Genomic DNA, 24,536 nt, shown 5'->3' with positions numbered 1-24,536 from the left:
TGACCTGGACAGTTCCTGACATGGACAGAGATGGCAGCAGAGAGCACTGTGTCAGACTGGAGAGAACACATCACTTCCTGCAGGACATACAGCAGCTTATAAGGACAGGAAGACTTGAGATTTTTCAACAGAAGTAATTTAACTACCCTTTTAATGCTGCATCCAACTTTTTCAACCACTGATATTCAAATTCCAAATGCTCGAGTTGCACTCATCTCTAATGTATTCTTATGTAAATTGACATGCCAGATAATCTGCACATATAATGGGACATGTCACGCTAATGGTATGGGGAGGGTCCCAAGACTAGGCTATGCATGTACAATACTAGGCCTTTTCTATGAAAGTGGATGATGATTTGAGCATTGGATAATTTTTTTGTCTTTTGAAGAACATTATTGACCTAAAAATTTTTAAAACCCAACTGGTCCTTAAAGTGAAATGAGTAATCCTACGTGTGACTCATCGAGGAGCGAGAACATCACTTTCTCTAAAGCCATCCAGCTATGGTCTCCTTTTTGTCCCATGATCGCTCTGTTGCCTGCAGCATCTGCTATTTGTGTGAATGAGACGTGTAATCCGCCACCATTGCCTGACACATGAAACTTCAGCAATTAATTTTATGATGATGAAAAATGCAATATTTCCAGAGTAGAAGTTTTGAATTGGAAAAAAAAATGATATCATTACCTGCACAATTGAGCGGATCTGTGGAAAACGAGTGTAGGACGGGTTTACAAGAGTCGTCCTGTAATGTTGGGCCAGCCTTGTGTGAAGTATCACTGTAGACTTTGTAGATCCTTTGTAGATCCTCTCGGGCCATCTTATAGGTCCAGTAAACTTTACTTAAATGTAAATGTAAAGTTTACTAAAATGACCTGGCCGTAGTCAGTCCGTGTAATAGTACCCTTAGGATATTAGATGTAAAGCCCCTATTACACGGGGCAACTGAGAACTGCGCTTTTATTTATAGGGGTTATTTGCCTGTAGAAGATCATACACCTTAGACAACATTGGCTAGAGAACCCAGATTTGGCAGGACTAGTTGTACATCTAATATGAATGGAGGGGCTTTAGGACTCTCCCAACGACATAAAGATCAGACATTTTGCTCAGTTCTTTTGACTTTGAGATGATAGGCTGTTCTTAGAGTACTGGTCTCCTAATATGAAATGGGGACCCGCAGACTTCGGGACGCAAGACGACACAACTACAACCTCTGCTCTCCCAAATAGTGCTGTTGTCTTGTATGAATAATACTAGCCTGGCCTGTTGTTAATGCTGGAATCTGTGGTGATGTAATGTTCTTGTTGATGATGACGTTGGATTATTTTTTTTTATGTAATACTTTTTTTTTTCTTTTCCAGTTTAACATCATGTTTCGCAAAAAGAAAAAGAAACGACCCGAGATCTCGGCTCCTCTGAATTTTCAGCATCGTGTACATACTTCCTTTGATGCTAAGGCAGGCAAGTTTATTGGCCTCCCGCCACAATGGCAAAATGTCCTGGATACTTTGCGGCGTCCAAAACCTGTAGTGGACCCTTCCCGAATTACACCAGTGCAGCTAAAGCCTATGAAAGTGAGTACTGAATATTGTATTATACTCTGTACATATAATATAGCACTGATACATCCTCTACAGCTTTCCTACTGTCCTTAGACACTTCGTTATATGTGTTACATATGCTGGAGAAGGTCCATCTTGTCTACCCTTTAAATTGCTCTTTATTAATTTCATTAGTTGTGCATTTTATGACCACATTTGCTGGACGCTTGTTCCAAGCATCTACTACTTATTCAGCAGTCCAGTAACTTTTCAGTAGAAATTTAGTCTCGACACTCACCATAAATGCTTTGTTTTATTGTAGAAAATTCATATCCATCATAAACACAACAGAATGTTTTGGCGTTAGCCTTTCTCAGCTGAAAGGCCGAAACGTCCTGTTGTGTTTATGATGGATATGAATTTTCTACAATAAAACTATGAAGCATTTATGGTGAGTGCCGAGACTGAATTTCTACAGTATTGCTGGAATTTTTTCCTACTACGAGCACCACCCACAGACACAGAAGTGCCGTCTAAAGACTCTTTTTACCAGTAACTTTTCAGTAACTTAGGCTTGGTTCACACTATGTTTTTGCAATAAATGGATGGAAAAACGTATGCATTTGAGTGCATCTGTTTTTCCATTGACTTCTATTATAAAAAATGATCAAAATGTACACAAAAATGTAGTCAACCTCATTTTTGTGTCCATTAAAAAAAAACAGATCCATTTTGATCCGTTTTTTTTTTTTTCTTTTATAATAAAAGTCGATGGACAAATGGATCAAAATGCATCAGTTTGTAAAAACTGATTGCAAAAACGTAGTGTGATCCTTATCAATGAACTGTTTAGGTGGAACTGTATGAAACGCTTTGCTGAAGCGCTTCGATCATTTGTACTACTAAAAATGTCAAGCTAACTGGCCTGTAGTTGCTGGCCTCTTCTATACTACCTTTCTTGTGGATGGGTATAACATCATCCATTCTCCATCATCAGGAAGATCTCCCTTTGAGGCTGACGGTAGTAAATCTTGAAGAATTTGTCTGGCCCTCATTCTATGTAGTCTTGGAACAAGTGCAAGTTTTATTCTTCAAGATTTAATACCATCTCTAAAAGATACACAGTCAAAAGTTGGCTGGCTCTGTAAATTTTTTGTGAGACTGGCTAACTGTCCAATGTGTATGCAGTACACATTGGACTGCTTTTGTGAACATCAGTGGTCACTGGAACATATTTTTCGCTTCTAATAAATGGCACCAGATTCCCCATTGTAAATTCAGAACGTTCTTTTCTTTAGTTCAGTGGCCCTCTAGCTGTTGCAAAACTCCAATTCCCGTCACACCTAGCTAACCAAAGCTGAAGCTTTGGCTGTTCAGGCATGATGGAAATTGTAGGTCTGCAACAGCTGGATAGTGAACCTTCGGCCCTCCCTGCTCTAGTTGATGACTTAACTCCAGATCTAGTTCCTGTTTCCAGTAAGGGTGATTCTCCTTCCTGCCTCTAGTAGGGGTGGTTCTCCTTCCTGCCTCTAGTAGGGGTGGTTCTCCTTCCTGCCTCTAGAAGGGGTGATTCTCCTTCCTGCCTCTAGTAGGGGTGGTTCTCCTTCCTGCCTCTAGTAGGGGTGGTTCTCCTTCCTGCCTCTAGTAGGGGTGGTTCTCCTTCCTGCCTCTAGAAGGGGTGGTTCTCCTTCCTGCCTCTAGTAGGGGTGGTTCTCCTTCCTGCCTCTAGTAGGGGTGGTTCTCCTTCCTGCCTCTAGTAGGGGTGGTTCTCCTTCCTGCCTCTAGTAGGGGTGGTTATCCATCCTCCCTCTAGCAGGGGTGGTTCTCCTTCCTGCCTCTAGTAGGGCTGGTTCTCCTTCCTGCCTCTAGTAGGGCTGGTTCTCCTTCCTGCCTCTAGTAGGGGTGGTTCTCCTTCCTGCCTCTAGTAGGGGTGATTCTCCTTCCTGCCTCTAGTAGGGCTGGTTCTCCTTCCTGCCTCTAGTAGGGGTGGTTCTCCTTCCTCCCTCTAGTAGTGGTGGTTCTCCATCCTATCTCTAGTAGGGGTGGTTCTCCTTCCTGCCTCTAGTAGGGGTGGTTCTCCTTCCTGCCTCTAGTAGGGGTGGTTGTCCTTCCAGATTATAGTAAGGATAGTAGTCTTCCCTGCTTCTAGTGGCGGTGGTAATCCTTTCCTTCCTTCCTTTCCTTTCTTTCCTTTCCTTTCCGAGGGAGTTCTAGTAGCAGAGAGTTCTACTTCCATAATAGTGTTTAGAAATTATCAGTACCTTGTAAATATATTCCAATCACTATTTCAACTTTCAATTATTACTTCAGCAACAAAACCTCTTAGAAGGTCACCAACAAGTAATACTCATGCCTACAAAGAAAACTTCTATATATAATAGACTTATGTCTTTTCTTCATAGACTGTTGTTCGTGGCAGCACCATTGGACTGGAAGGATACATCTCAGGGATACTGGTTGATATTCAAAAACTGTCTGTAACCAGCTCTAACACTCTGCGAGGACGAAGTCCCCTGGCACGAAGGCGAGCTCAATCTTTGGGAGTGCTTGGAGAGGAGCGGCCAAACAATGGACAATATGTTATACCGGAGCCAAATATATCTGATAAGTATTCCAACTATATTAATTGCAATGGTGACTCTAAGGCCAGCAGGAGGCAGACTATGTGGCCGGACTACAAATCTGCAGATGACAGCCCGTGCAAAACCAATGGTTCTGTTTTCAAAGCCAAATCTTTGGATCCTGGAGACTTTCAGGACACAGTGGATCGCGTGAGTCAATCCAAATCTCCTATTAGCCAACTCAAGAACTTTAATGGAGGCAGTAGCTTTGAGCAGGACACACATACTACAAGAAGACAGCTATCCCATGAGACTCTGTTAGAAGAGGGTCCTGTCTCCAGATCCACTGAGAGTATTACAAAACCGGGACTGTTAAGGAGTGGTTTTGAGCCTTCGGGCCATGAGAAGTGTTCGGAGAAGCCTGTCCCAGCACAGCAGAGAAAGGTAGGATTGTTCTCTTTAACGGTATACCTGAGCTGTTTATATAAGCTTATTTTCCCAGGCCGCATTTTTATGGTTTGTGGTGGATTAGGAAGAATGCACAATAGTTCAGGAAGACTCGTTATTCAGTCTTCAATATGTTTTTAAGGATTTTCTGGGCTTAATGCATGACTGAATAGGTGGAAGTTTAAAATCATCAAAGTCTGTAGACTATCATGACATTTATTTGACTAGAATTCTTTAGTTTTAAAAGACTGAAGACTATCCCAAGTGGGCATTATTGGGGATAGAAGGCCTACAAATGTCTCCCTGTTGTGCTTTGTGTTACAGGTTTTGAGCAGCACTTGTGGGCTAGTTGGGTCACCCTAAGGGCCCTATTCCACCGGACAATTATCATTCAGATTATCGTTAAATCGTTTAAATCTTAAAGATAATCGTTCGGTTGAAATGCAGTTAACGATTAACGACTGAACGAGAAATCGTTGATCGCTTTATAAGACCTGGACCTTTTTTTACTGTTGCTCGTTCGCAAAACGTTCGCATTGAATAAGATGTCGTTCGCAGTAGATACGAACGCAATAGCGAAGAAGAAACTATCGCAAATACGATCATAAGTAACGATTATCGTTCCATGGAAATGAGTGAACGTTTTCAGGTCTTTCACAATAGCGGTCGTTTGATCGTCCGTGGAATAGGGCCCTTAGTAGGCTTCTGTACTAGAGCTAAAAGAGTCCTCGCTCGTTCTCCTGATTACTGGGGGTATCAGGAATGAGACGTCAAAAGCTTATATGATGCGGAAGGTTTGTGATTCCGGTGAAGAGCTTTAAGGTCTGTAGTTTATGTGATTCACGGAATGTGTCAATGTGTTCACACTACAGAAGTCACTGGCCGTTCTGTGACTTGGCCGGGTCACAGAACAGCTGGTGTCAGTGAAGTTTATCCCGGTCGGTACTGCAGTGCTAGACGGATAAACTTTATTTCTATTGAATTGGGACGCGAGCGCATCCATGTGATGGAGCCACGCTCTCTATATTGTGTGACCTGAATAGCGGTCGCACAAAACATCAGTTTTCGCTGAGGGAGATCTATCAAACTGGTGTTAAAGAGAATTGGTCCAGTTGCCCCTAGCAACCAATCAGATTCCACTTTCTATTCCTCACAGATTCTTTGGAAAATGAAAGGTGGAATCTGATTGGTTGCTAGGGGCAACCGAGCCAATCCTACTTTATACCACTTTGATAAATTTCTCACTGTGTATACACTAAGGCCGGGATCCCATTAATTTTCCATTGAACATATTTTTGGAATCAATCACGGCCATTCTTGCAAATTGCAACAATGGCCGTGATTAATTAAAAAAATACGTTGTGTGAACATAGCCTAAGACTGTTTGGAAACCATGGATACAGCCATAGGCTGTATCCATGTTGTCTAGGACTCCCTACCTCTATTTACATCCATCCAACCAACCAACCAACCAACTGGTATTCGAGCATGCTCAAGATTCACTTATCTGTACCCCTCTCCCTACTGATGTAAATGTGCACCCAGCTGACCTTAGGATTAACGTCTTAAAGGGGAATATTTCCTTCTTTTTTTTTTTTCAAATCCAGAAATCATTGTTTTTTACTTGATACCAATATACAGATAACAAAGAAACCACCATTCACAATAGGTGATTTTCATGGTTCCCCTTTTACCCAACCCTGTACACTGACCTTTGCACAGGTCACAAAGCATGCCCACATATAGAATGTGTTATCCATGGCTTCCTATGTCCACGTGACTGCCATAAAGCATATCTCTTAATGCTGTATTAGTCATATGATGGATACCATCAGTGCCTGCTGACTTCCATTGTCTTATAACCTGGACCAGGCTGGTTCAGTCAAAGCATCTGCCTTTTTGACGGGAACAATGGTACTTTATGCTCTGACGGAAATGACTGTAGAAGGTGCGCACAGTTTTTATTGCACTGTATGGTTCTATATTCAGAAAAGGAATTCCGTGTTTTTTCCAGTATGAACAGGCAAGCAGGTGTCGATGGTGTCTTTCCAGTTCGGACAGGTAGTCTCCATCATAATAAATATTTAGGATGTTTCAATAGCTTTGATTTTTAGCATGAAATGGGCTGTGAACTGATGAAATTCAGCTTTGTCTGTCACTTGGGATATAAACTGAATTCTTCTCATAGTCCTCTGCAGCTGTGTTATAATTTACAGCTAGGTCTAACATACCATTCACTATAGACATGAAGACCTCCAGGCTTCTGAGGTCTCCATCAAGTAACCAACACAGCATGTGTTTGGCAATGCGATCTCCGAGCCGTTCTGTAAAATACAGATAACTTCTAATCTACATACCATCACGGTGACACCACGTGTTATCGACACATTCTGCAATTACGCCATTTCCTAAAATAACTTAATTGTCAGGTATAATACTGTGCCAACATTACTGCGTCTCAGGCAGTATATACTATGAATGGCCTCGCTGGAATGTGTGGCTAATAAAACTAATGTGTTCTCTTGACCTGAATTCACACAGCTTGTTTCTTGAATAATAAATTGGCCAAACACTTTAGACAGCTATCTGTGCAACAGCTATTTCAACCTCCATGCATGCTTGCCTGAGTCTGTGTTTGTTTTCAGTAAGGGCGGTAGTAGGACCATTATTTCCATATAGTATTAAGGCACCTCTGGGTGACCAAATAGTAAAGACGCCCTAAGCCCTTATATAGTAGTTAGGCATCTCTGTGCAGCCCCCATATAGTTTTAAGCCCCTTTATGTCCCTATGTAGTAGTAGGCCTCCCAATAAGTAATATGTCCAATATAGGCATCTAACTTGTAGTATCGTATCGTGTAAGTAGTCGCTTCCCAGTAGGTAGTATCCCACATGTAGGCCTCTCCCTTCTGTAGTACAAAAAAAACCCACCCATACATACCTGGCTCTGGCACACTCCCCCGGCATCTTCTCTTCCTCCGCCTGGTGCTCTGTGATGTCACTTGAGCATCAGGCCTTAGGACAAGAGAGTTGCCTCTTGTGACTGCAGGCATAAAGCTGCCTATGGTCTAAGAAGCCCTTTAGGAGCCACTTAAACTGGCCTTGAGGGCAGAAGCACCCCTGGCTGATGTTGACTGGGGCATCTAAGGGGTTAAATGGCCAGGATCAGAGTTGGCCTGTGCAGCAGGGTATTTCTATCGAAAAGAACAACCTCTAATATATAGTATCAATACAACCACAGTGCCGGGTTAATGCTGGAAAGACCAAGGAGATGGTGGTGGATTTCCGCAAACACAAATTTCCTCAAAGTCCAGTGGACATCCAGAGGACGGACATTGAGACAGTGAACACGTATAAATATCTGGGTGTGCTCCTCCATAATAAGCTGGACTGGGCTGATCACATACACACATTGTACAGAAAGGGCCACAGCAGGCTCTACCTGCTCAGGAGGCTGAGGGCCTTTGGAGTCCAGGGGGCACTTCTTAGGACCTTCTTTAACTCCGAAGAAGATGGCTGATGCCACTACAGAGTGGCCTGCTGGGGGAGCGGTATATTAACCAGGGATAGGAACAAACTGGACACGCTGATCAGAAGGGCCAGCTCTGTGCTTGGAAGCCCCCTGAAACCGATGCAGGTGGAGGGGGAGCGAAGGATTTTGTCAGTGGTCAGCTCCATACTGGAGAATTACTCCCATCCTATGCACGAGACCTTGATCTATCAGTGACCGTTTTATTCACCCAAAGTGCGAGAAGGAGCGATATCGGAAGTCCTTCCTTCCTGCAGCGCTTAGGCTGTACAACCAACACTGACCCATGCAGAGATCACTCCATAAAAAGAACTAAAATAGTCTGTTTTTATTGTATCTTTTTTTACCTTTTCTTCACTTTGTCTACTTTAAGGGCCCTATTCCACCGGACGATTATCGTTCCGATTATCGCTAAATCGTTCGAATCTAAACGATAATCGTTTGATTGAAATGCAGTTAACGATTAACGACCAAACGAGAAATCGTTGGATCGCTTTATAAGACCTGGACCTATTTTTATCGTTGCTCGTTCGCAAAACGTTTGCAAATCGTTCGCATTGAATAAGACATCGGTCATTAGCAGTAGATACGAACGCAATAGCGAAGAAAAAACGATTACAAATACGATCATAAGTAACGATTATCATTCCATGGAAATGAGTGAATGTTTTCAGGTCTTTCGCAATAGCGGTCGTTTGAGATCGCTAGTCGTTAACGATTATGCGAACGATAATCGTCTGGTGGAATAGGGCCCTAATCGTAATGCTTTTACTTTACCTTTTTAGCTTTTTGTATGTGTAATATCTGTAACTATCTGTAACTGTATGCTGCTGTAACACACTGAATTTCACCATGGTGGGACTATTAAGAATTCTTTATCTTATCTTATCTCTTATGTCCATAGGGGAACAGTGAGCTCTGCGCTGAACGCAGTCCACTGTTCTGCCCTACACATTGACCCCCAAATAGTCCTCAATCTCTAACATGGACTAGTCAGGCCAGGAGTCAGAACAGGATTGCAGTCCCAAGTACTATGTGATAGGTCAAACTGGGTCACAAAAGGAGATTACGTATGGTCCAAATCACAATCCAATAAAAGAGGTCAGAAGAAATAAGCCAAGGGTCGTTAGTCCAGGCAATCACAAGAGGGAAATGCTAGTGATGGTCAGAACACCCATATCATAGACATAATAGATCAGAATGTTAAATCGTAGCACCAGGATACCAGTGGCCAAGCTCGATTGGGCAAGCATCCCTGCACTCTGATTGGCTGGCCTAACCTGCCTCTTGCTCTGATGTCTGACCCTCATGTCAGAAAAGATGGTACAATGCCCCTGGTGGTGCTGCACAGGAGATGAAGACACCAATGCAGGTTTCACCTCTAGGCTTCCTCAGGGGGCACTTGGGTAGAGGAACAGAATGCTCACTTAAGTCTGTGATAAAGTGCAGCTGTGACGATCTATGTAATTCCTGGAATTTTACAGTGTTTATATTGTCTGTTTTTTTAACTTTCTTAGCCTAATTTGAAATCCAGCCCAAGAGGATGTTGTTTTGTGTGTATATGTACAGGGCAAGCACCCACCACTATTGGCAACCTTGGTAGAGGTTTGTGCCCACTAGGCACAAGGTAGAGGGTCTCTATGATAACCTAGGTAAACATGCTGTATGGGGACAGTGTTTTCTAAGGGTTCATTGGGAGTCTGTTGCTCAAAGGGCCTTTGTGTGTTCCGCATTACATAAAGGAAAATTCTGATGGAAAATATGGCGGTATGTGATTGTTGGTATAATGTGTCAGGATTGTAATTCTCTAACAGGAACGTCTCTGTGTTTTCTTCCTAGATTGAGGAATATCATCGCCCCATGATATCTGCAAGAGGAATTTTGGCCAAAGCTAATTCTCTCCCACCCGATCATTTATCCCCAGATTTCGGCAGGGTTGTTTCAGGGACACCATCAGAGCGAGTATCTCCTCTCCGACCATGCAGACCCTCTCCTGCAGGTTCTCCACGTAGCCGCCCCATTCAAACCAGCTCCACCAACCTCCATTTATGTCAGGACTCTTTTAACAAATTTCCGCTGGGTAACCAGGACACAACAGTGGTGACCCATGAGCAGTTCAAGACAGCGCTCCGCATGGTGGTGGATAAGGGAGATCCTCGTCTGCTTTTAGAGGACTATGTGAAAATTGGGGAAGGATCAACTGGGGTTGTCTGTATTGCTCGGGAGAAGCATAGTGGGCGCCAGGTGGCGGTAAAAATGATGGACTTAAGAAAGCAACAAAGGAGAGAACTTCTGTTTAATGAGGTAAGTACTACAGGCCCATATATATGGTGAAGGTTTATCGATTGTCAGTCTGGTTTATACAACTTATTATGGGATGCGATGCGAGTATAATAGAGGGTCAACCTCCTCGGATACCCTTCTATTAGACTACATGGAAGTATACTACTTAATTTCATTGGGAACCATGGAATACCTCATTCTCTCTGAAATGAGGACAAGGTCTTCAATGCATAAAATCATATGAAAAGGAAGGACTCATGATGAGCTGGTTGTTTGTTGGCTTGTGATTAACGTATATATCTGTTTAAAGGGAATCTGTCAACTCTGAGTTGCTGACGGGGGAAATAACAAATGATACCTGGCTCTTGGCTCATGGCTTATTTCAAAGTTCTAAAATTATGATTTATTTCTAAGTTCAAGTGTCATAGAAGCCTGGCTAAGCAGCAGCATGCACACCTCCCCCTCCATCCCTCCTTCCTACCATGCATGATTGATGTACAAGGCTCAGGCAGAAAGCCGTGCATTATTTGTACAGGGCAGGGAAGAGTTTGGGAGGAAGATGACATGCATGCTGCAGCTCAGCCCAGCCTTTATGACACTTCAGCTTAGTAGTTAAACATAATTTTAGAACTTTTGAAACCATGTATCATTTATCTCTCCATCAGCTATTTTCCTATGATGGCAGCTCTTAGTATGATAAAAAGATGACAGATTACTTTAAAGTAACATGAAGTTATGTTTGGTGAGGCCCCTGCAGAACGCTTTATTTTCCCATTACTGATGCTGCTTAAAGGGGTGCTCCAGCCAGGACCTCTTCCTTTTCAACTACCAAGGAGGGGTGGGTGAAAACAAATGAGTCTTCTTACCACCCCAATTAGTGCTACTGCATGCATGCAGCTGCTATGGTCCCCAGTCGCTGAGACGTGACATGGGCAGGCCCGCTCAGCCATTTTACAGCTGTAGCGGTGTCCTGTCTCTGCTGACGAGTGGCTAAGCGGGACGTGACATCTCAAGCCCCATCTCAGACCAGGAAGCGGCCAGAGACCTGGACCGGGGTAGCTGGATGTGGGCGGCAGCACTGGGGCCAGGGCGATAAGTGGATGTACAGAAATTGTTTTCATCCCTCCCTGGTGATTGTGAAAGAAGGGATCTCAGCCGGAGTACCCCTTTAAGAATTAAATGCGGCCAGAATCCAACTGATCAGCCGCCAGACACCCTATGATCCTCTTATAAAAAGGGTCTTGTGACTCTCTCCCACCAGGTTACAGGTAGTAACTGATATAGCGGTGTTATATGCTGAATAGTATCGGTATATCCATAGTGTATTGAGCAATATATAAAATGCCCGCTTCCTTTGTTCTTGAAGAGATAACCACTGCCAAAGTAGTCTGGCAGCGGCTTTCTCCTCTTTCTGCTTGGCCAAGTGTCCATGTATATGGAGGGATCTAATCTCTCGCAATAGTCATCCATGGTGAGTGTGCTCGGCCACAGAAAGGAAAACCAATGGCGGTGCAATGGACGTCACTGAATTTTTGTAGTGGCGTCCGTGTGTTGTTTGGTGGATGGGGCGTATGAGAATAGATCAGTTTACTCTGCAAATCCCATGTATTAATCATAGATTGCCTTTCAGCAGCTGTGCCTCTTACTCCATTGTTGTATGTTGTTCTAGTTTGACTCACTTGTTTAATGTTATATATACTCTCCTTAAATCATCAGTCAGTGCAGTTGTATTTTCCTTTATACTCATTTGGCGGGCGGTTTCTGTGATTGTTGACACAAGCTTGTCTCTGTGTGGCGTGTAGGTTGTTATCATGCGGGATTATCAGCATGCCAATGTGGTGGAGATGTATAAGAGCTATCTGGTGGGAGAAGAACTCTGGGTTATGATGGAGTATGTACAAGGAGGTGCCCTGACTGATATTGTATCACAGACCAGGTATGTGCAACTTACCATCACCTAATCTTATAGTATGCCTATAATCCAATGACATAACTCGTGTGAACCTGAACGCTCTGCATTTGATTCCCAAATGGCTGGAGAAGTTGGATGCGGCCCTAGGGAATCCTTGAAAGCATGGATACAGGAATAGGCCATAGGAATCCCTAGGGCTGCATCCATCTTCTCCGGCTATCGGGAGTCATATGTAAAGCGTTAGGGTACAATTTAAAGGGAATGTGTCAATAAGTTAATGGTGCCTTAAATGGGGCCGGCATAAACTAGTGACAGAAATGCTGAACAGATCGGTGTATTACTTACATCATTCTGTACAGCTGTTCTCCTAATATGCAGGAGAATAGGGTTCTTGCCACACCCCTCCCCCCGCCCTCCAGCTGCTGATTGACAGTTAGCTGCCTATACACAGCATGGATAGATAACTGCCAATCAGCAGCTGGTAGGTAGAGTTTTCCGCTTCTAATGAATATGAAGGACGATTGAGCTCATGGACATAATGGAGAGGACTACTTATTGTCCATGTTATTCAGGAGGAGATCTCTGGATCAGCTGCACAGAACAATATAAGTGATACATGATTCTGCACAGCTTCTCTGTCACTAGTTGGACAGAGATTGGACAGCCTAAATCTACTGACAGGGTCTCTTTAACTTGAACCTTTTGTCCATTCTTCATTTAAAGGAGAAGTCCAGCTAAAATGTTTATAAAAGTATTGTATTGCCCCCCATAAGTTATACAAATCCCCAACATACACTTATTACGGGAAATGCTTAAAAAGTGCTTTATCCCTGCACTTACTACAGCATCAAGGCTTCACTTCCTGGATAACATAGTGACATAGTGATGTCACTTCCTGGATAACATGGTGATGTCACTTCCTGGATAACATGGTGATGTCACGACCCAACCCCCAGAACTGTGCAGGCTGTGACTGCTGGAGAGGATGATGGCAGAGGGATGTTCAGTGTCCCTCCAGTGCCCTGTATCCCTCAGTGTCCCCCTGCCATCATCCTCTCCAGCAGCCACAGCCCGCACAGCTCTGGGAGTTGGCTTGTGACATCACCATGTTATCCAGGAAGTGACATCACCATGTTATCCAGGAAGTGACACCACCATGTTATCCAGGAAGTGACATCACCATGTTATCCAGGAAGTGAAGCCTTGATGCAGTAGTAAGTGCAGCGAAAAAAGCACTTTATAAGCATTTCCCATAATAAGTGTATATTGGTGAGTTGTATAACTTTTGAGGGGCTATACAATACTTTAATAAAATGTTTTGCCTGTTTTGCCCAATAACACACATCTGTAACCCATAAATACATGTACAGAATAAACGGATGTGTGAAAGGGGCCTCATTCTGGCCCCTGTCCATAGGAAGTTAATAGATCCTTAACGAGGCACATTTATACATCACCTGGAAAAAAAATATTCTGAACCTTAGGCTCAATTCACATTTTTATTCAAAACCAGCAGAACCAACACAGAGAAGCACAATATAACAGCAAGATATGCCTATATTTCTATGGGGAGAAGGTAGCACCTCCATAAACTTATGACTGACCATCTGCTTCTCACCACTATACACTACCACTATAGTTTCACGCTCTCACCACACTTCCTCTGGGCCGAGAGGAAGCGCGGTGGGAGCGTGAGATGATCGTAGCCTACTGTGTCCTTTGTTTGTATCCACGAGCATGTAAGGAAAAAAAACATTTATAAGTGCTGCATCATCTTTAGGCTACATTCACACTACGTATATTTCAGTCAGTATTGTGGTCCTCATATTGCAACCAAAACCAGGAGTGGATTAAAAACACAGAAAGGCTCTGTCCACACAATGTTGAAATTGAGTGGATGGCCGCCATTTAATGGCAAATATTTGCTGTTATTTTAAAACAACGGCTGTTATATTGAAATAATGGCCGTTATTTACCGTTATATGGCGGCCATCCACTCAATTTCAACATTGTGTGAACATAGCCTTTCTCTGTTTTTAATCCACTCCTGGTTTTGGTTGCAATATGAGGACCACAATACTGACTGAAATATACGTAGTGTGAACCCAGTCTTACACTATACAGTATGTGTTATTACCATGAGCTCACACTGCTTCAAGGTTCCTGATTCGTTTGGGTCACTAACGTAAGCATGGTATAAAGTAGAATTTTTAGTGCTGCAAAGCAAAATGACCAGTGATAAGTATATGGCTGTGCTACCATGTCTGTTTTTTTTCCCTAGAGTATCATAACATATACCTATATAATTCACCACTGCAAACTTAAAATTTTTTTTATTGCCCAAACTTTTTACTTTAAACACATTGTACATCACCCTCTGCACCTCTAAGTAAGGCTGCCTTTACATTACCATCAGAGGCTCCATTGGTGGTTCCATCAGATTTGGACAGACTGACGGACACCACAATGGAACCGGATGGATTCAAACATTGGTCAATGGGATCTATTGGGCACCTTTGGTTTGATGGGTACATAATGGTTTCTGATATAATAGAGACCATGATTGTGGTGTGATCAAAGCCTAACTACACCCAGAAGCCCTACTTAGAGCGATAGGGGATTACTATAAGGAAAGTCTAACCGATGAAATCTAACTAGTATTGCTTGAGTCGTCCTTGGAAACTTTCCAATATTAGTCGTCAGAAAAGAATTTGACTTTCTGCTAAATGTTTTATCTGTCTTCACAAGAGTTAATCCGTATTGTTCTGATTTAGGCTGAATGAGGAGCAGATTGCTACCGTCTGCAAGTCTGTGCTGCAAGCTCTGGTATACCTGCACTCCCAGGGCGTGATCCACAGAGACATCAAGAGTGACTCCATACTGCTGACACTGGATGGTCGGGTGAGTGACAGGACTATGAGCAGTGACAACCCTTACATAACCTGTAACTAATGATAGATCTGCTTCACAGACACAACCACCACTTAACATTGCTGACATGACATGCACTGGTCAGCTGCAGCAGGTTCCGCCAATAGGATGCAGAGAGTCCATTTAGTTCTATGAAGTCTGACAGAACACTAGATAATTGTCTGCAATTGTGGCAGATCATTGTCAACTGCAAACATAGCACGCTGAGCTGACATTCAGCACAACCGTGCTACATTCATCTATCTCCCGTAGTCTGTCAGGCAGCCGTCAGTGCATTTTCTGACTTCTCCATTATAGACACAGCAACCGTTCGCAAAGGCCACATTCAAAGTTCCTCAAATCACAGATCTAAAGGGGTTATATCAGGGATATAAGAAGGGGCGGATTATAATATAGGGGTTCTATGGCCATCCAAACTACCCACATCATCTTACAGTGTGCCAAGTGGCACTATAGTGCAGCACATCACTCAGGGGACCATGTTGCACTGCAGCACCATCCCGGGTTCCCAGGCGAGCACACTACTCAATTGTATGTGCGCCTACTATAAGGGGCTGCACCAGAGGCCATTTACTATAGGGGGCTGCATAGAAGGCCATCTAGTATATTAGGACTACACAGGGGCAATCTACTTTTGGCTGGCTATAGGGGGTGGACGGTCCAGGGTACATTCAATCTGCCCTTGGATATACTCCATCTCTCCTGTCCTCTCCACAAACAGCACGGCCAAATGTTTCTGATTTCTCTATGGGAAGGTTAGGCCACATTCAGACTGCTCTGGTGGTGGCTTATGTCTCCAAGGACAAAGGGGTTGGGCAGTCAATTTCCATCACACCCTGCATCATCTCTTGGTGGAGTCTCCGACTTTTAATATAAAGTGTATAGAGACCTCAACTTCCCATTGATCAGAGGAATCGAACTGTTGCAGAAGCTACTGCTATAAATCTGACGCATGTGATGCAATAAGTGTCACACATATGGCAATAAGTAACATTAGCAACTAAGTGGACTTCCCTTCCATATAAAGGGCTGATGGAGACGTTGCTGAAAAGTGGACTTTACTCTCTAGAGTTCAATGGATTTGCAGGTGGCTAAAGGATAGATAACAGTACGTTGTAAATGGTATACGGTGTCCACAGACCCTGGTTACAAGTGGCGGCCATTCTTTATAATAGGTTTGTAAGTGACATAGATGACCTTTGGTAGGTAATGTTTGATCGAGGTGATCAGAAATAAAGGGGCATAGTCCTTGGTTAAGAGAGTAGTCACCAGCTTGCAGTAAGAAGGTAGCAGGTAGCATAGTCGTCATTCAGTGCACGGGTCAAGGTAGACAGTATACAATCGTAAATGGCGGCCAGGCAAAGGTCGGGACAGACAGCATTTGTTTAGGCGTGGTCAGATACACAAACCAGAGTGGTAACAGTCCTTAAAGGTTGTCTGAGGTCAACAGCATTTATCATGCACTGGACCGTCCATGAGTCTGGAAGCCAGAAAATTCCCAAGCCCCATGGTCAGCAATGGAGGAGAGCAGAAGCTGGAGGAAGGAGACACAGTGCCGATTAAGAGGGTGGTGGAGGATGGAGAAGTGGAGAAGACTTTACCAAGAACACAGTGCTCAATGGACTGCCATAGTCCTCTATCCTGCAGCTGGTTGATATGGAGGCCTTCTGCAAATCACCTATATAACCTACGGACCTTCTTTCTTTTTTAGGTAAAGCTCTCTGATTTTGGGTTTTGTGCTCAAATTAGCAAAGATGTTCCAAAGAGGAAATCCTTAGTGGGTACTCCATACTGGATGGCACCGGAGGTCATCATGAGGTCGGCATATGGCACAGAGGTAAACCACTAACATGTGATAAAAAAAAAGTTACAGTGTAAAATCACAACTGAATCAATCAAAAGCAATCTGTATAATAATATAAAAAAATGTACACAAAAATGTTGGAATTCTCTACTATAAATTTTAATTAATTGGCTGTCTATCGGAATACCTGGTGGTGGGGGGGGGGCAGCAATGTGATATTCTTCTAAGCATATGGCATGGTTTATCTGTTCAGACCTTTCCTTCATTGGGAAATTTTCATTCAGGGTACAAACACACACCGTATACGCAGCAGATACGCAGCAGATCTGCAGCAGATTTGATGGTGCAGATTTGATGCTGTGTTCAGTTATTTAGATTTGTTGCGTATTTGCTGCGTATCGCAGCAGTAAATACGCTGCGTATACGGTGTGTGTGTTTATACCCTCAGGCTACAAACACACTTGCCGGATCCGCAGCGAGTCATATTTGCAGCGAGACTCTCTGCGGATCCCGGCCCTGTTCTTTCAATGGCAGACAAAATCGCAGCAGAGATGTACATCCCTGCTGCGATTTTGTCTGCAGCCCGCCCCATTAACCCCCCGGCTGCCATGCGGCCGGGGGCTGCAGGGGGCGATCGTGTGGCCAGGGGCTGTGGGGGATCGTGCGGACGGGCTGGGGGATATTGTGCGGACGGGGGCTGTGGGGGGCAATCAGTGCTGTGAGGGGGCGATCGGGGCAGCAGGGGGGCGGCCAGGCTATAAATTACCGGGTCCCCGCTCCTGCCCCGAAGCAAGCAGGAGCGGGGACCCGGTAATGTATAATCTCCGGCAGCCGGGGGGTTAATGGGGCGGGCTGCAGACAAAATTGCAGCAGGGATGTACATCTCTGCTGCGATTTTGTCTGCTATTAAAAGAATAGGGCCGGGATCCGCAGCGAGTCTCGCTGCAAATACTCGCTGCGGATCCGGCAAGTGTGTTTGTAGCCTAAGGTTACGTTCACACGTACCGGATCCACAGCAGATTTCATCTAAATAACTGAACACGGCATCAAATCTGCTGCAGATCTGCTGCGGATCCTGTATGTGTGAACGCACCCTGAAGGGGTACTCCAGTAAAAAAAAAAAAATCTAATCACCCGGTTTCAGAAAGTTATTCAGATTTGTAAATGACTTCTATTTAAAAATCTCCAGTCTACCAGTACTTATCAGCTGCTGTATGTACTGCAGGAAGTGGTGTAGTCTTTCTGCTCTCTGCTGCCACCTCTGTCCATGTCAGGAACTGTCCAGAGCAGGAGAGGTTTTCTACGGAGATTTGCTACTACTCTGGACAGTTCCTGACATGGACAGAGGTGGCAGCAGAGAGCAGAAAGAATACCTGCAGAACATACAGTAGCTGATAAGTACTAAGAGAGTTGAAAATTTTAAATAAAAGTCCAGTTGATTTGATTTTTTATATCCGGAATACCCCTTTAATGATTCTAGATGCCATTTAGTTTGTGGTTCCTTCATTTGCCTTGTGGTTTGTATCCGTGAGGTTTATCGATGACCTTCCCGTCCATCATCATCTCTGTAGATTCCTAGTCATCACCTTGTCCTGTCATCCCTTATTAATCCCTAGGTGGATATCTGGTCTTTGGGGATTATGGTGATTGAAATGGTGGATGGGGAACCTCCCTACTTCAGTGACTCTCCTGTGCAGGCCATGAAGAGACTGCGAGACAGTCCTCCTCCTAAGCTGAGGAACTCTCACAAGGTGAGTCACCGCCACAGCTTACACATAAGACCGTACAAACACCTTCACAATGTTCACAATGAATAATTTCCTGGATCTTTCACTTAGTGAGGTATAAATTAAATCGCTCATTGTGATCTGGCAACGCTAACAATGGCATGACGGCAGCGAACGGGAAGTTGTGGTTTGGGCCTGTGGCCATCGAACATTATGTGAAAACAAATCATTTATATTGCTGTTGATAAGAAAAAAATCTTTCAAATCAAAGTGCCAGAAATTTGTAATTTACTTCTATAAAAAAATGTTGTCTCCCAGTACTTATCAGCTGCTGTATGTCCTGCAGGAAGTGGTGTATTCTTTCCAGTCTGACACAGTGCTCTCTGCTGCCACCTCTGTCCATGTCAGGAACTGTCCAGAGCAGTAGCAAATCCCCATAGAAAACCTTTCCTGCTGTCTAGACTGGAAAGAATACACCACTTCCTGTGGGACATACAGCAGCTGATAAGTACTGGAAGACTTAAGAATTTTTTTTTAATAAAAGGAAATTACAAATCTCTCGCAGTTTCTGGCACCATGAAATCCATAACGTTCGACTTATTATAAATATAAACCCCAGCTTATGCAGAGAGCGGGGCCTAAAATGGCAAAGCAAAACTATATTTTAAGTGAAAAAAAACCCCAACAACTCTTTTCTACTTGGTGTTTGATGTGATAGAAAAGTCCGGCCGCTGTTCCATAGTTTGGGACGTTCAAGGTTAGGCCGGGCTCACACGTAGTTATTCGGTCAGTATGCTTAGCCTATTCCAGAATTGAAAACAAAATCTTTTGGTAGTGACCAAAATACATGTGAGCCGGCTCTCCCTCTGCATTATAGTCTATGGGAGGTATAAAAAGGATCTTGGCGGTTTTACTCAGGGTGTGACTATAGGGATTATAGTTACACCCCAGCCCTCTTGCCTGGGGGGAATCTTTTTAACCCTTCCATTTTTATTACTTACATCCTTAATATTTCCCCTTTTCTGTACAAGGGTTTGTTTTTTGCAGGACAAGTTGTATTTATTAATAATGTTTGCTTATTCTACCATATAATGGGCTGAAAAGTGATGTGTTACCTGTATTACACGGGGCAGTGTAAGTATAGTTATGTCTTACTAGTTCTTAGCATTGTCCTAATTTTTATAGTTTCCGTTTCTGGAACTGTATTAGGGCTTGTTTTTTGAGGGTTGAGTTGCAGTTTTTTTTTTTAAACCGTTTTAGGGTACATGCATTAAATGAGTACTCCAATAAAAAAAATGGTGCCAGAAAGTTATACAGATTTGTAAATAACTTCTATATAAAAAATCTCCAGTCTTCCAGTATTAGCTGCTGTATGTCCTGCAGGAAGTGGTTTATTCTTTCCAGTCTGACACATGTTGTATCCTGTTCACCCCTTATAATATGTACAGCTCCCTGGAATCAATAAATAATAATCCCTCAGCGAGCTACTAGTCTGTCTTGTAAAGTGGAGTCAATGATGAGTAGGATTAGGAAGGGAGTTTGATAGTGGAGAAAGAGGCATTTTTTTCTGATAAGATATGTTTAAAAAATGTTATAATATAGAAAGCTTTTTAAACAACAGAAGCTATTTAATGAGAGAGAGAAAACAGTGGCATTAAGAAAGAAGGAGGGAGTGCAAAAAGAGAGCATGTTGCAGATGAAGGTGGTCTCAAGATTGAGGAAAGAGCAGATACAGAATTTATTTAGAACTGGAGGTGCTAATGGCTTATGTTGGAAATACAGATGAGAGAAGTATCGGTCAAACCTTCTGAATTTGGTGAACTCATTATTATTAGACATAAGCGAAGCTTGAGCACTCTCAGGTTTGTCTGCACTCGGGCATGTGGCATTTGATTACCAGTAGCTGAAGAAGTTGGATGCAGCCCTAAGGAGTTAGGGTCCTATTCCACAAGCCGATGGGGGACTGATCAATAATGTAAATATGGTGCGATAATCGTTTAGCGAGGGCTGCAGGGACATCGTTACTGATGTCCTTGCAGCCCTTGTTTAAACACCATACATTACCTAAACATGTTGCTGATCTTCTCCTGTGCTCCTTCTTCCTCCCGGTCCTGCATGCAGCAGCAGCTTCGGTGCAGCCTGTCTGAGCTGACAGGCCGCTCAGCTAATCACTGGCTGCGGCGGACCGGGCCAGTGATTGGCTGAGCGGTCTGTCGGCTAAGACGCCGCACCAAAGCTGCTGCTGCGCACTGGACCGGAGGAAGAAGGAGCGCAGGAGAAGACCTGCAACATGCTTAGGTAAAGCATTGGGCTTGTGAAATCGTCGGTTGCCCACCGCGCATCGCTATTCCACACAGTGATGCGTGGTCGGTACTTGATGATTTTAGGTTTGAACCTAAATAAACGATTAGCCGATGACATGATCATCAGCTGATCATTGTCTCCATTCCACGGAGCGATAATCACCCGAATCAGGCCGATTTGGCCAATTTATCGCTCTGTGGAATAGGACCCTTAGCTATTACTATCTCATCCTGATATAACGGCCACAACTAGCACATAGTGAGGTACCCATGCTCAAAATGTATTCCCACATGATACCAATGGTCCCAACGGGTTTCCCTCAGAGAGACGATAAGTTCATCAGGGGAACAAAGAGAGATAAGTAACAAATATAGGGACTAGCAATATAAAGCTTACCAAAGACCAGAAAAAATGCACAATTGGCTAAAGAAAGCTAAGGATAGTATAAAGTCTATATAGTATATAGTCTCATTTACATATCCTACTAATGGGTTTTCACCTTTTTCCTAGGCATCCCCAATTCTGCGCGATTTCTTGGACCGAATGTTGACTCGGGAAGCAGCGGAAAGAGCCACAGCCCAGGAGCTTCTTGACCACTTTTTCCTTCTCCAGGCCGGCCTTCCGGAATGCTTGGTTCCACTGATCCAGCAATATCAAAAGAGGAACTCTACTTGCTAATCCTGGGGGAAAACCTACGTACTTGGAAACCTGTTCATGTATCTATACCACCTTGCCTATATGCTCCCAGAAGAGTCCTCCATATACAAGGATCAAGGTATAGGAGATCTCAGTTGGGGTAAAGCAAAGGATCGACTTGAACAACTCAAGCTGCATCTTTTTTCCTGACCTCCCGGCACCTTTTTTAGCTGGGTTAAAATGTGATTGTTTACAGTAGTTAACCATTTCACTGCTGGAAAGTACAGCAAATCCAATGCTGGCGGCGCTAGCATCAAAGTGGGGGAAATAATTTATTTTTTACACTGGAAAAAAAAAAATCGTAACACGGACTACGACAGAAGCACCTTATCAACTTTTACCCAAAAAAACAAACAAACCTGGCCGTAGTGGCACTGGAGACAATTCCTCAGACTACCAGCAGAGGGAGCTGAATGACTAGACATTGACAATCATGAGCCCATTTATTGCAGTGTTTTCAGGATACGGTCTGATCAGACAGGGATTTTAAAAAAAAATTAAAAAAAATGGTATTTTAGATGCAAAAAAAAAAAAAAAAAATTTTGCACAGCAGATACAAAGGATAAGCGGATGAACGGGAGGATGTATGGTGACAAATGCTGGCTCAGCAGTGCTGAAGTGGAACACGGGTGCGGTTATGTGTGTTGCACACAGATGACGTAAAGACGATTACGGGACACAATGTTATGAGATACCTGATAGGTGACCAGTTTAATATAGAGTTTGCAGGTCTCTGACTAACGTCTGCTCCTGTCGTGCAGCTGTCCAGAGTGCGTCCATGTTTGGTTTTTTTATCCATGTCTCCGATGTGTCAGGGTTTAGAGTTAGGCGTGGTTTTAGTGGTGTCCTAGTTTGCAGAACACCCATGTGATTTTTACTTGGAAGTGTGCTTTAAAATAGAATTTTACCTGCTTTTATATCACTGTGGCTACAAACTATTTTGATAATTCCTTCTATGACATCTCTCTATTGGTCCATAATGGGGCAAAATCCTCCTGACTAAGCTTGTAGAAGGAGTCGGTCATCTGTAGATCTTTTGTTCTCTGGGCCGTAGAGATGAAATGGGTTATCCAGAAATAGAAAAACATCCAAAAAAAAGACAGCACCACCCCCTGTCCTCAGGTTGTGTTTGTTATTACAACTCGTCTCTTGTCACTTTAATGAAAATGAGCTGCAATACCACACACAATCTGCGGACAATAGGGGTGCTGTTTATAAAACCGCTATGTGTTTCTAATAGTGGATAACCCCTTGCTCAGAAGAAAACTGCTCATTGTTGTTCTGTGACGCGGCTTCTTTGAGGTATTTAAAGGGGTTTTTCAGGAATATCAGTTGATGACCTATTCAGCCCCCGAGACCCCAATTGGTAAAATGAACCAAGGGGCTGTCACTGTTCCAGACTCGGTGACACAACTTTCACTGGTGCTATGGCTCAGATTGAGCTCAACTTTATTCTCATGAATGGGGCTAAGCCACACACGCCCATATGAACAGGTAATGATAATCAGTTCTAAGGATAGGTCATCAATGAATGTTCCTGGACAACACTCTTAAAGGGCTACCAACAAGCATCTACAAACACCTTTTATAATGTGTCACCCTGATAAGGCATAATGGTGGACCCTGAAAAATCCCCAGAGAGGCCGTTGGTTTTTATGATAGGTTTGCACAAGCCTGGCAACTATCTGGATTCACCCTCAGGGTATGGTCTTACAGCGTATCTACCACATATGAACAAAGCGCCACCCACATGCAATGGCCAGTGGCAGTATGACGTCACACAGTAGACTGTGCACCCATTGGCCATCGTATGCCTGTGGAGGAGGTTTTGTCCACAAGCAATGGCTGCACCGCTACCCTTAAATAAGTTGGCTGGAACTTCTCTCCTTTCCATAGAGTGATGTACATAGAGTTGCAGATGACTTTTAACATTTCAATGTATTATATGAAATTGTTTATAATAGTAACGCTACAGGAGTAAACTACCGTAGTTTAGAGGTCATTCAGGTAATTATAAGTTAAAGTGTCACTGTCTTGAAATTTTCTTTTGCAGAAATCAATAGTCCAGGTGATTTTAAGAAACTTTGTAATTGGGTTTATTATCCGAAAAAATGCATTTTTATCATGAAAAAGCAGTTTGAAGCTCTCCCCCCTGTCTTCATTGTTCTCCTATGGAGAGAGCTAAATAAAAGACCAAAACAGGACAACAAAGAGTTAATCTACAAATACCTCACCCTTTATCTCCTCTGACAGTCACCACTGACCTCTCTGAGCTCTGATTACAGCTCCATGTTGTGTAATCCTCTGTTATCTGCTAACTCCCTCCTCCCCTCTCCCTAGAACAGACAGGGTTATGTCTGATGCAACAAGTCACAATTTCCTGATTTTTTTTGCAGTGGATGGAAAAGAGGAAGGAGGGGGGGGGGGACCTGGGAAAAGGCTTTTTAAATGCAGATAATGGCATATTTGGCTAATAAACCCAATTACAAAGTTTCTTAAAATCGTCTGGACTATTGATTTCTGCAAAAAAAACAAACAAACAAACAGCGACTCTTTAAGGCCTATCCTTAGAATAGGTCATCAACATTAGATTACTGGTGGTCCAACTCTTGGCACCCCCGGTGATCAGTTATTGAGGAGGCTACAACGCTCGGCCTCTTGTACTGTTTACGTTGGTCCATACTGCACACTGCGGAAAACGCCAAAGTATGCCAGATAGCTCTCCTCCACCCTACACAAAGAGAGATCAGTAGTTTCCGATAGCCGTCTCACCAAGATGTCACCTGACCAACCAGAA

At 43.4% G+C, this 24,536-nt stretch overlaps 1 protein-coding gene across 1 annotated transcript in view; it reads left to right on the top strand.

Annotated features, from left to right (window-relative positions):
• Window positions 1-22,656, top strand: part of PAK6 (p21 (RAC1) activated kinase 6) — a 32,146-nt gene extending 9,490 nt beyond the window's left edge. Inside the window, exons 2-9 of the mRNA XM_069950339.1 lie at window positions 1,368-1,580; window positions 3,950-4,552; window positions 9,922-10,386; window positions 12,168-12,301; window positions 15,052-15,178; window positions 16,920-17,045; window positions 18,629-18,763; window positions 21,554-22,656. Coding sequence (XP_069806440.1) covers window positions 1,377-1,580; window positions 3,950-4,552; window positions 9,922-10,386; window positions 12,168-12,301; window positions 15,052-15,178; window positions 16,920-17,045; window positions 18,629-18,763; window positions 21,554-21,721 — 1,962 coding nt within the window. The 5' untranslated portion in view covers window positions 1,368-1,376 and the 3' untranslated portion in view covers window positions 21,722-22,656. The remainder of the gene's footprint in view (window positions 1-1,367; window positions 1,581-3,949; window positions 4,553-9,921; window positions 10,387-12,167; window positions 12,302-15,051; window positions 15,179-16,919; window positions 17,046-18,628; window positions 18,764-21,553) is intronic.
• Window positions 22,657-24,536: the final 1,880 nt, after the last annotated feature.

The sequence above is a fragment of the Dendropsophus ebraccatus genome, chromosome 13 (genome assembly GCF_027789765.1).
Source record: "Dendropsophus ebraccatus isolate aDenEbr1 chromosome 13, aDenEbr1.pat, whole genome shotgun sequence".
Lineage (NCBI taxonomy): Eukaryota > Metazoa > Chordata > Amphibia > Anura > Hylidae > Dendropsophus > Dendropsophus ebraccatus.
Note: the sequence above shows the minus strand (reverse complement) of the source record. Positions and strands in the feature narration are given on the sequence as shown.